Source organism: Uloborus diversus, chromosome 8 (genome assembly GCF_026930045.1).
Source record: "Uloborus diversus isolate 005 chromosome 8, Udiv.v.3.1, whole genome shotgun sequence".
In the NCBI taxonomy this organism is placed as follows: domain Eukaryota; kingdom Metazoa; phylum Arthropoda; class Arachnida; order Araneae; family Uloboridae; genus Uloborus; species Uloborus diversus.
Window position 1 is genome coordinate 33,006,756 of NC_072738.1, and position 13,402 is coordinate 33,020,157.

Consider the following 13,402-nt stretch of genomic DNA (forward strand, 5'->3'; position numbering starts at 1 on the left):
TGCCCTTTTAACTTGCTTGAAAAATCAGAATGATGCCAAGATATTACTTCCACAGACACGGCTGGTTTTAAACGGAAAGATTTCTGAATTTTTCAGGAAGCTTCCAGGATAATATCAGGAATGTAACTGAATTTTAGCAGAAAAAGTTCCTGGAAATTGCAAGATATGTTACTGGCAGATATTGGGCACATCAGCTGCCCATTATTTCCCAGGAACGTTTCTGAATCGTTTTTACAGTGTTGTATTTAACGAGGTTTTGTTACTGATGTCTTTAAATTACATGCCTTCTCTTCTGCGCTTACTTTTTTTACGGTTCTTCTTCATAATGTTCTTCCTTTGAAATTTTTAAAGAGCGAAATGCCTTATGAAACGATTCGAAGCACAGTGCGGAGTTCCGCACGGGTCGACTAGTCCTTATATATTATTTCTGTAGCCTGTTTTTGGTTTCTACGCCAAATTTCCCTCAATTCTTGATCGATTTCTTTGATTTACGGCTAATTTTATAGCTTATGGTGCTGGCTACTGACGAAAAATAGACCCAAGGTATAAAAATTGTTTCTTTTAGCCGAAAAAACCTGTTTTAAAGAACCAGAATAAGGTTTTCGGTCAAACTTATAACTTTAATTTGCGCTATGACCGACAGAGCTGAGTAGCTTGATCGGCAGAGCGTTCTCTTCGTAACCAGGAGATTACGTGTTCGGGCCCACGTCCGGACAATCTGCAACTAAAAAATTAGAGAAATATCGCGCATTACATGAACACTGAATTAAATGAATAACTACTATGAGGGAATAGAATAAATGAGAAGGAAATGCTCCTTGCTGATATGAAAACATTTAGTAATTTTGTGCTAAATTGCACGTGTTTTTTTTTTTTTTTTTTTTTTTTTTTTTTTTAAGCTTTGGCACTGGAAAGAAAAATAGAGCATAATGTAAGCGAAAATATAAGTAACAGGTTTAAGATTTCAGACTACAATAGAATTGTTTTTTGTTAAGAAAAAAAATAATCCTTTATATTATTTCTGTAGCCTGTTTTTGGTTTCTACGCCAAATTTCCCTCAATTCTTGATCGATTTCTTTGATTTACGGCTTATTTTATAGCTTATGGTGCTGGCTACTGACGAAAAATAGACCCAAGGTCTGAAAATTGTTTCTTTTAGCCGAAAAACCTGTTTTAAAGAACCAGAATAAGGTTTTCGGTCAAACTTATAACTTTAATTTGCGCTATGACCGACAGAGCTGAGTAGCTTGATCGGCAGAGCGTTCTCTTCGTAACCAGGAGATTACGTGTTCGGGCCCACGTCCGAACAATCTGCAACAAAAAAATTAGAGAAATATCGCGCATTACATGAACACTGAATTAAATGAATAACAACTATGAGGGAATAGAATAAATGAGAAGGAAATGCTCCTTGCTGATATGAAAACATTCAGTGATTTTGTGCTAAATTACTTCGAAATTGCACGTGTTTTTTTTTTTTTTGAAGCTTTGGCTCTGGAAAGAAAATTAAAGCATAATGTAAGCGAAAATATAAGTAACAGATTTAAAATTTCAGACTACAATAGAATTGTTTTTTGTTCAGAAAAAAAATAATAAATCGTATATTGAAATATATATTCTTCTAATGAGTTTTTGACTCTTTGTACAAATAAATAAAATACTACCTCAATTTGAAGGGTAAAATATATATTTTTTCCTCTTTTTGCTAAAAAACAAATAGCTGATCATATTTTTACTACATTCGAAAGCATAGTTCAATTTATTTTGTATTTTAACCGTGCTGTTAAATGATGAACACGTGCTGCCATCTAAGTTATAACGGTTTAAGCAGCCTGCGATAACAAATTGTAAAAATTTTCAAAAATAAAAACATTTTTCTTCAATATCTTATTTTATATATTAATCCCCTCTCATTTTAAAACTTATCAGGCTGGCCAATGACGAAAGAAAGACTTACGGTCGAAAATTCAAGTTTTCGAAATCGCCTCTTGCTGTTTCAAAACCTTGATGCTGCCTGTAGTTCTTATGCATTTTTTAAAGCAAAGTTCTAATGCAGTTTTCCATTTTTTACGTCGCTTTCGGGGAAAAAAAATAGCCTGTGTGTGTGTTTATATTTTAATGAAGCTTAACAGCACTGGACTTAGTTGTTCGGTTTAATTGATAAGTTTTTTTCGGTAGAGCGTTCGGCTATAAACTATTTGAACTTCGGGCAAGCTTGGGCTGTCCGACATAATATCAAATTTATATTAGTATTACGCATTACATGTGCTCATAACATACACACCTAATAAAATAAATGCAGTGGGAATGCTACTTGGTGTATCGACTCCTTTATGCAGGCTACAGTTATCATTCGGATAAGTTGATTGTTAATCGAACTGTGTTCTTTGACTACATCCAGACCACTCAACATAATGTAAGCATAAAAAAGTATTAGATTTACCTAAAGAAATCCTTTTTGTGCAGAAAAACATTTTTATTGTATGCTAAAATGTAGATGTTTCTAATAGCAGTGTTCGACCTTTTGTACAAATGAAAAAATACTACGCCCGATTAAAACTACGAGTTTCACTCAGTAAACCTTTAATTTTTTATTTGCGCGAATACGATATAAAGCATTAAAAGTATTATCAACTTCATTAGCAAGAAATTATTTTCTTCTCCTCTGCTTTCTGCTGGAAAAAAAAAAATTGTCCACGTTCGAAAAATTACACTTAAAAAACGGGCTCAGTTCAACTGGTTTTGGTTTTGAATTTTAAGTGTTCGATTAAAAGAGAAACATGTGAGGGCATTTAAGCCGTAACGGTTAAAGAAGCCTGCTATGGGAAATTGTTGAATATTCAAAAATAAAAACACTTATTTTTTCAACCAAATTTATTACTTCTCTATAATGTTTGTTTCAATCGCTACGTGAGATCTTCGTCATTCTTTAATCAAATTCCATGCTTTGCGAATAATTTTAAATCGTATCATGCTGGTTAATGACAAAACACAGATGCATGATCTTATTATTATTATTTTTTTTTATCAAAAAGCTTTTTTGCTGTTTTTTACTACGCATTCCTTCAATGAATAGCTTTCGAAAAGGAAGGCGCAATTGCTAGGTTTGTTGGGGTGTCGGGCTGTTAGTTAGAATGGCGCCAATTCGAATACGTGCCAATAAATATCTCTTTAATGTTTCTTTTTTTTCCCGTCAGATGCTGACATGTGCAGGACTGTATTTGCCACAACCTGTTTTTTCACATGCACAATTATTGCTTTTTCACGAGTCACCACTCAGCCACACTTTTAATGACATTTATGTTTGCATTGAAAATATGTACGATTAAAAGGGGAGCTATGATCAAATTATCACAACGTTGTGTTTAACGAGGTTTTGTTACTGATGTCTTTAAATTACATGCCTTCTCTTCTGCGCTTACTTTTTTTTCGGTTCTTCGTCATAATGTTCTTCCTTTGAAATTCTTAAAGAGCGAAATGCCTTAAGAAACGATTTGAAGCACAGTGCGGAGTTCCGCACGGGTCGACTAGTACAGCATAATTTAGAAAAGAAAATCAGTGAAAGTCTACCTAGGATCTTATCTTTAAACGCATTTTATTCAAAACTTGAAAATGTCCTATGTCCACTTACATCCCTTTACTTCTCACTGCCTCATACATGACACCAGTTGTTCGTTCTGTGATGGTGGATGAACCTTTTGCTTCATATAATAGCACTTTAACGATACAAGATTTCTTTCCTTCTGAAACCAGATTCATCGAATATTGATGGAGGATCAGCGCATAACTCGTACCAGAAGGTTTTAACAATTTGTTATTCTATCTTTACTGTTCATACCATTCGGTGTAAAAGACGGTTTGGGCTTACACATCTTTACAGATAGTAACTACTCTCGCAACAGAAGCTAAATACATAAATGTTTACCTCCTTTGCAAAGAAATGCCACAAAATTGTTTGCCTTCAATATCGTTTGATGTTACTACCCGAACGTTAAAGGTCTCATTGTAACTCATCTTATCATCAACGAGCAATACCACTACCAACTTGAGAGGGAAGAAACTTCTGGGAGCTTTAGAGACGGATTGTGATTTCCAAACTGGGAGACAAAAAGAGGTAAATATTTAGCATTCTATTGTTGTATTGCTCATTGCTCTCATCAAGACTTGTTCTATCGTTGAATCCCTATAGGTTCTAGACCACCTGAATTTGTCACTGCGTTAGATCGTTGGATAGCTGATGTTTTAGCTGATGTTTGATGTGATCAAAATTTTTTTTATCGCATAATGTACTCAAAAGTTTGAGATAGTGTTTCAAGTATATGTCTGCATATTTAGCATAATTCACATAACCAGCTGCGTAAAAGAGAGGTAGCTCGGTGTTTGCCAATGAGAACCCCCACCAACTTAGAGGGTGCAGAATTGCAACATTGCCCGTCTCACTATAGGCAATTTTGGTTTGTCCCCCCTTACGGTGATGGCAAAAGATTGTAGAAAAGTTGAAGTAAGTTTATCAAGAAGTAGGGAAACTTTGGTCCATTTGGACTTTTTTTAAGCTGCACAGGAATTTTGTTTTCCAGCGCTCTAAACAGTTTAATAACTCCAATCACAAATAATTTGGTTACTGAGCTCGCTTAGATCTTTTAGAATTATCATTCTGACATTACCATATCATTGTGTGGCATTTTGTACTTCGGAAAAGTTTGAATCAGGGAAATTTTTTCGTGAACTTCACTGCAACAGTTCATTTTAGAATGTAAATTCAGGGTCCCCCCCCCCCAAAAAAAAGCGATGACGCACCCCTTAAGTGTGACGGAGTATCCATCCAGAATAAAAGCCCTTAAAGAAGAAAGAAATACCCCTTGAAAAAACTGCCATAAAAATTTCAATGACGCTAAGCTTCTCAATGAGCCCCCCCCCCCCACTCCCCCCCCCCGCCTGTGCACCCCTGTTAATTAGAATTTTTTTCTGTGAGAGTTTATTATTTTACTATTATAGAGTGGTTTCTGCGAGGTTTGAGATTTTTTTTTTAAGTAATAGAAATTATTTTTATTTAAATAGAGGATTATTTCGTCCCCCCCCCCTTTCCCCCCAAAACCCGACGCGCAAAGTGCTGGGACTTTTTACCCCTTCTTGCTGGAAGGGTCAGAAGTAATTTGCAATAGGTTTCACCTTTTTTTTTTTTTTTGGATGTTTGGGTTTGGCCATTTTTTGGCCTAATTTTACTGTACTATTATGCTTAAGAAGCTTTCCTGGAGAAATCAGGTACGTGTCAAGCTGTAATTATATGCTGAATTAAGCTATCTTTGAAGTTGCTCAATTTATTCCAGAGGCATGGTTGACTTTAACTGGGAGGATTTCTGAATTTTTCCGAAAGATTCCAGGAACATTTTAGGAAGGTTATTGACCTTGACGAAAATGCATTTTTGTTTTACATGTTACGTTTTACTGACTTGAATTGAGCACCTTAGCTGCTCATTATTTTCCAGCAACGTTTCAAAATTGTATTTACCGTGTGGGTTATATCTGTAGTCATATTCTTGCGCTTTCGAGACCTGTGTTGTGTCTACAACCTTTTGACTATAAAAAAGAGTTGTTTTACTTTTCCTTTTATTTGATTAGTTGTACAAAGTAATTAGTAATAGCAGTTATTTTGCAGTACAAAAAGGCATTAATTCAAGCAATTTATTCCTATATTTAACTTTTGATGATTATGTTATTAAGAATATATAAGCAGAAATTTTGGAAAAAATCTTATTACTGTACAACCTACAGTACCAGTGGCAATGCAGATGATCGAAAACCTGGATAATTCGTGTAGTATGCTTTATAAACAAAGCAAATCCTTAAGTAAACAGACTTAACGTTCAGTACAACTAGAAAGCATACTTTGCAGCAAAAACACATATACATGTTTGAAAAATATTTTAAAAAATCAAAACAAATTTTTCGTACAATTTTAAACAGAGAATCAGTCTACTATTTTCTAGCTCAAACCATGTGCCGTTTTAATAAAACAAGGTCAAACTAATGCTTAAATTGGTCAAATTTATGTTTTTCTATGGCATTGTAAGGAATGTTTCGTTAAAAATAAATAATGACCGCACAGAGAGAGAGAGAGAGAGAGAGAGCAGCTGGCGTATTTTTAAATCAATGCCCACACTGTGCTGGCGTATTTTCCTATCCCCGGTAATATTCAATCAAAGGAAATTTAATAATAATAATAATAATCGCTGAAGTACTAAATAATATCTTATGCTCTTTTCAGGAGGCTGCATTGGCTGAGGCATTCAACCATTTCTTGGATTTTGGGTTGAAACTCTTGCAAAAGCACCGAGACTTATTCCCACCAGGAAACACCCTTGCTCAGCACAAACTTACTAACTTGCTCAAGTAAGTCGACATACCTGTATTTTTTTTTTTTAAATACTACAGGCACATTGTCTGTAGAGGGAATAATCATAACGTGGAACATTTGACGCATTTACAAAAATCTTCGCCAAACTACTCAAAACAAAGTGCTCATCTGCTTATTAAAGTTAAATTAAACAATTAAAATACAAAATAATCCACCGAAAGAAAAAAAAACAAAGCAATTAACTAAAGCGAAAACTTCCGTTAAAATGTAAATTTTAAAGTATGAGAAACAAAAATGACAACAGTTATTTCAACAGTGTTAAATTCGAGTTTGTTCTTTATAGTGATAATGCATATTGCTATTTAAAATTGATATATATATACATTGATATTTAAAATTGATATATATACATTGATATTTAAAATTGATACATATACATTGATGTTTAAAATTGAATAATAATTTGCATCTGAAATTCAAAAATTAAAACATACCTGTTTTACACAGCACTGATAGTAAAAATAAAGATAGTTGAAACTTTGTTAAAAAAATAAAATGTCGGAGTGTCCAGTTTCCACAGTTTTGTCATAAAAGATAACTAAATTGTGAATTTTCTTTTCAGGTTTGTAAGAATTTGCATAGTAGGAAAATATCATCCTCGCCCTATGCCCCTTGTCCCGCTGTACCCCGGTCTCCCCTTTGCTAACATTTTCATCCGAAGGTAATCGAAAGTAAAAACAAACGAGTAAATGCTGAACAAAAACCACCTTAAACTAATGTCTTCATCTCAAACAAGGGTGTTAAAATTCCACCAACACAATATTATCAATGTATTCTTTATAACAGGATATCAGGCCAGCTTAGTGGAACCATAAGGCGCATGCGTTTTCTTTAAGTTACATTCTGTGGCTGTGATGTCACGTTCATGAGCAATTAAATTTAACTCTGCTTACCGCACTTGAATCGCATCCTAAGGAAGAGGGGGATATTTCGATAATTGGGAATCTGGTGCGATCGTCTCATTTTTCGCGTAAATAATTTTATTTCGGTAACTCTGCTGATTTATAGTAACCCTATGTGAATAGATGTTTCCGATCTCTTTGTTTTGATTTGCAAAGAAAAAATACTTCTCGCGCATGCGCTGGAGCCAAAAATTGACGCCAATGAAGAAACATCGCCAGATTCCCAATTATCGAAATATCCCCAAGAAGAGTAATCTCACAATCATGCTACAGTCGAACTCGCTTATAACAAGTGCGACGGGACCACGATATTTGATCGTTATAACCGAGTGCTCCTAAAAACGGGTTCGTGAAAGAAATCATAAAAAATTATTTACGTTTGCTTTGGTATTTTATAATTTCTGTTAAGTACTAAAGAGGTTTTTATTTGCTTTGAACTGTCTTATTGTATTTTTCTTGTTATTTTGTTTCGAGAAATATGTGGCACAAAAACATCGCATTTTGCATCCGTGACTTCTAAATAGTTTGAAGTGTTTCTGCACATTAGAAGCCAAGTATGTCGAGGGCTATTAAGCTTCAAGTTCTTCACATTTGGCGTTATCGTGCTCGCTTCCTTTTTTTTAACTGCATTAGCTGGACTTTGAGTTAAAATATCCTCGGAAGTATATCTCGGAAGTAATGACATTTATTTCAACAAATGAGGTAAACACGCCAGTAGTGGCCAATGCTTTAGTAGTGGCCACTTCAAGGTTTATATTTGAAAAAAAAAACGGGACTCCGGTCTCCCAATGGATTCAAAAATGCATCAAACGTGCAGGAGGTATTTTGAATTCTTTGGGAAACCAGAAATCTTGCTTTTTTTTTTTTTCAAATATAAACCTTGAAGTGGTCACTACTGAAGCACTCTTAAGGACTGGCCACTACTGGTATGTTTACCTTAATAATTTTTAAATGTTCCTCTACTCCACGATTTTCAAGAAAACAGTCGTGTCATCTGTTGGAAATTATGTCGTATCTCTACCTTTCGGTTGGTTTGAAATGGTTAATGAAATTTTTACGAAAATAGAGTAACCTCTTCTGAGGTAGAAATCAACAGAAATTTTTTGAATTACAAAAATATTGCTCGCTTTAAGCGGGATTTGCTTGTTAAAATTGAGTTATGTTTGCATAGACTTAACATTGTACCAACCAAATCTTTTCGATTTCCTCACTAAATCCGAGTTTTCGTTAAAGCAGGGCTTGCTGTAAGCGAGTTCGACTGTATTTAGAAACGTGGTTTGAAAACAAAAAGACGATGTTCATGAACACATCCTGTGCATCGCAGTGTTGCTCATGGTATATTGTAGACAAATTGCAAATTACTGCAAATTGTGCTTTTTTGTTGTTATTTCTTACTTTAAGTTAACTTTCTACATTCACCGTATATGACATTTTACTCAACTTATCATCAATTGTTTTACGACATAGCAACCAGCAAATATTATGTCGTCTTTATAAATGCTAGAAACAAGGTTGGATCCAAAGCTGTCTTTGAACTAAAATGTCGGATAAGTCGGGCTCTCCTTTTTAAGGGGTTCTACTTGAACCATGCGACACATTCATGATTTTCTTTTTAGTTACATTCGGTCGCTGTGATTTCACGTTCATAAGAAAATAAATTAAACTCTGCTTGCCGTGTAGTATTTGAATAGTGTTCTTTGGAACGTATCAATCAGCTCTACCCAATCGAGTCCAATTTTGTGGAAGAAACTATAGGTAACGGCGTCAATAACAGACAAGGATCCAGTAGCAGACAGTCATAAGTTTGAACTAATATATGTAAGAACTTTAGGTGACGTTCATTTGAATTTAATACGGTTTTATATCTAAAATTAAAGAACTGTTGCACATTTTGAAGAGAAAAGGGGATCTCTTCTGTCCATTACTCACTTCCCTCGTCCATCTGTTACTGGGTATCATCAGAACTGACGGTATCTGTTACTCTGGGGTCAGACCTTTTTTTGTTGAAATTGAGCAAATAAAAATAGAATTAACTCATTCAGAGGATCCAGAAGCAGCCAAATGTTAGATAAGATGTAGTTGCATTAGAGAAATATAGTTTTCAAAGTCTAAACACATTAAAAAGCTCCGAAAATTGAGTTAACCTAAGAGCGATGTCTTAAGCATGTCTGTTACTGGTGTCGTTACTCTAATGTCTGATATTTATGATTTCTTCTTCTAGGTGTCTCGCAGCACTGCACGGCCTAAGAGCATTCAAATGGTGCTGTCCTTTCCGGCATGATCTTCACGTCGAAATAACCAATAGTTTAAAGGTAACTCTTTTACCAAATTGAAATCCTAATTACTGCATTCTGTGCAGCGTTTTTCATAATCTGTATTATCTTATTTATGCAAAAGAAAAAATATCAACTGGATTTTACCTGAAAATGTCATACCTAAGAGTCTTCGTTAGTTTAGAAAAGAAAAAAAAACTTTTATTATCCCGGAAATAAGAGCTACTATCTTCCTTCAGAACACGTTATTGCCACAGCTTTGACAAAAGATGCTTATTATTTATCACATAAAAGCTTTTAAGGGTAGTTAGTCCCCTAAAACCTCTTGAAAAACTATATTTTAGTGTTAATGTATTCAAAACATGCAAATAAAGAGCTTCCAAACTGCAGCAAGTTCATTCCTCTGTAAATTATAAGAAACTCTGTTTAAATATTAGTGAAGCAAAGATGTATTAAAATGTACGTGCAAATTTTACTTTCAAACACGATTTGCTCAAAACGTTATTTTTTCAAATTCATAATCATTTTCCAGAAAAGCTATTTTTCTTTTTTCTTTGAAATTTTCACAACGTTTTATTTATAAGTTCATAATTAGAGTGAAGTTAAATCTTTGCTAGAGGACTCACAGTTTTTATGATCAAGGGCGGTTGGTTCTGTGTTTTTATTTAAAAAGGAACTATCAGTTATAATTTAATCAGTTTTTAAATAAACAAAAATCTTTCAAAACCTCACTTCAGTTGACTCATCTATGTTTCATAAAAACACTGTAAAAATTGCCAGTTTGTAATGTTGAAACTTTTTGAGAAATGGTACATAAAGTGTAAGCGTATCAATGTCCCGAATCCCTTTAAGTGTCTCTAAAAATGGAACTTTATACTTATGTTTTACTTTGAAAGAAAGGTTTGTTGCACTAGAGAAAAATAATTATTTGTACTTTTTATGTCCAATTCACGATTTCGTTCAATCAGCAGCTTTAGTTTCTTAGCAGAATCAAAGTTTTACAAGGATAACTTAATGCTTTTAATGGTATGATAACTATCGTGTACGTCGTACCGGGTACTTTATTAGACTTAGAAAAAAAGTTAATTTTTTTGCAATTTTTGAACGGAGTGGTTAAATTAAGTTGAAAGTAATCAGAGGCTTAAGCTCGGGTTAATGCTGGGAGGATTCAAATGAATCTTCAAATATTTGTTACGTCTAATCATGCGAACGGTATTTTTGCAAATAGTTGTACTTTGAAGTTTTGCCACCAGGTAGAGCTTTTAAGACAAAAAAAAAATATCAAGGAATAAGGAAACGTTTTATTTATTTACACATTTATGGGCTCTATGTGTACCACCCAAGTAGCAAGCACAATGTGTAGATAGTTGGCCAACAGTGGCTAACGGTAGAAACCAGTAGAGAATGGTGTGTTGGCAACGAACGATGAGCCAATGACGGCCCTACAGTTTCTGGGCATCGTTGTGAAATTATTAAGCACTGTAGCAGATCGGTGGCCCTACATTGACAAATGGTTGGTTGGGTAACGGTTGCCAAAACGGACATTGCCTACCGTTAGCCAACCATAAGCTTCACCGTTGACCAACCTCCATACAACCATATATGCTACTAGATCATGACGGCCAACAATATCATGTAAGCGTACCCCTCCCCCCCCCCCCTTGTCAACGGCCTTAGGTAATATATCGCAACCCGGCAGTGAAAAGTGACGCAACTCAAATTTCGAGGAAAACATACTAGCTACTAATTTACAAAACTCGCATAAAGTTAGCTTACAGACCTAGTGCGTGGTGGCGTAAAAACGATGTAATCAGTTGTAACACATCATTACATTTTCATAATTTAAAAGAAAAATTTTCGAACTGAAGATATGCATTGTTAATTTATGCAGGAAAAACTAACCAGTAAACATCACATCATTTTATGCGGCTTCTAATATTTGAAAGGAAATGACGAAAAGCTACTCTTACGTAAAACCTAGATTTTTTCGAATTCTGCTTCCCCCCCCCCCTTCACCCTTCAGTTATGTCGCTTTTCTTACCAGAGTGCGATATCAGTAAGAATGAGAAAAAACACGGCGTATATGACGCGAGCTTTAAAATCTACTTCTTTGTTACACCACTTTGTTGAACACGATCCTTGAGAAAACTACATAACCAGAAGTCACTATCTGTAGCCTTTTTAGAGAATTACATAAGTTACTCATTTGCATAAATTTTAATCAGTGACGTCGCTATTGGGGCGGCGGGTGTGGGGTCCGCCTCCGGCTTCACCCGTCTGGGGGGTAACACTTAAAGTGGAATTGCAAGTTTCTGAAAAATATGAAGCAAAATGCATTTTTAAGACTACAAACTTGAAAATATTTCGGGAGGACCCCCCCCCCCTCTCTCTTCCACCCCAAATCATGGACTGAATAGAATACTATATTCAGGATTAGGTTCATACTGTCATTACTTACTCGGGTGTTATCCATGCTAGGTACGCCACTTAACTAGCAAAAAAAAAATTTTTTTTTTTTTTTTGCTCACACCTCGACAGCGTGATCTACATAATATAAATTTCAAATTTTATTTGAATCTTTTTAGTAGAACCAGAGCTATCAGCCACTGAGAACTGTCAGTTTAATTTCAACCGCCCTCCATGTGTGTATACGTACACACGCGCACACACGTTTGCATATTTGTGCGATTATGAAGAAGAAAATCACAGACGGAAGTGACATAACAAAACAAAAATTAAGATAATGGCTAGCATTTAAATTTCATGAAAGTACTTTCGCAGCTTTTTTTTTTCCTTAGAAGAAAGGATTCTGTCATGAATTCCTCGAGACATTCCCCCCCCCCCCCTGGCATTAAAGGCTGCAACATCACTTAGTTTGAGAAACTCTGAGCTATGTTATTTCTGAGTTTGATTTTTTTTTCACTCATTGTTGTTTAAAACAATAATTGGTAATTTTATCATAATATTTTTTTATTTAGAAAGGAACTTTAGACTGGTTTAACACCCAAATGGCGCAGGCAGAAGCTCTACAGAAAAAGGTATGTCATTATCCTGTCGATAAACATTTAGAGATTTTTTCTAAACAAAAATAATCATCACAATGCTCATATAGGAAAGACTTACTCAGATTTTGTGTTCAAACATGTACATTGCTTAATTTCTACCAAAAAAAGTGCAGGAGACCTTAGTCATTGTTAGTTTTACGCACAAATGATCCGAACTTCGCCTAAAATGTTAAAATTCGCATGAAATGGAAACGGAAAGCATTAGCTGAGCTCCCGTGAACTTCTATGAAATTAGTCCCTGAGTATGAATCATGATAGAAGTAAAGGAGGCTACGCAAACTCCCAGAAGGTCTCCCCGTTTAAACATCTGGATTAGAAAAAGAAAATAATTCACAGTTGTCCCTCATCCAATTTAGCCGAACAAGTTGTAAATTATCACCCAAAGACAAGGACCGAGGTTGGGGTATCGCAACAGGGGTATAAAGCAACCTTTCCAAAATCCTGATTCGGCAAATTTTGTCTGACGATTTGGCAAATGTGGAGACCTAATTGCAATATAGCGATTTTTAACTGCCTGAATCTCCTTTTTCATACAATTTACGTATGTCTGCATAGCCTTATTTTGTCATTCGGCAAAATTTGAAATTCCATTCTGGAAATTGAGAATTTTTTCGTTCCAAAAATTAAAGTTCGTGGCGTTCATAACCAGAGTATAAATACAAACTGCTTCTGTGGGCCCATTCCACTGAAAATGGTCATTTTGTCCCGCACGTGGCGGTTCATATATTTTATTAAAAATTAGTGGTA

At 35.0% G+C, this 13,402-nt stretch overlaps 1 protein-coding gene across 1 annotated transcript in view; it reads left to right on the forward strand.

The window, feature by feature from the left end:
* Positions 1 to 13,402, forward strand: part of LOC129228007 (BAI1-associated protein 3-like) — a 406,019-nt gene that overhangs the window by 218,341 nt on the left and 174,276 nt on the right. The window contains exons 13-15 of the mRNA XM_054862634.1: positions 6,266 to 6,390; positions 9,539 to 9,629; positions 12,569 to 12,628. Of these exons, the coding sequence (XP_054718609.1) occupies positions 6,266 to 6,390; positions 9,539 to 9,629; positions 12,569 to 12,628 (276 nt within the window). The remainder of the gene's footprint in view (positions 1 to 6,265; positions 6,391 to 9,538; positions 9,630 to 12,568; positions 12,629 to 13,402) is intronic.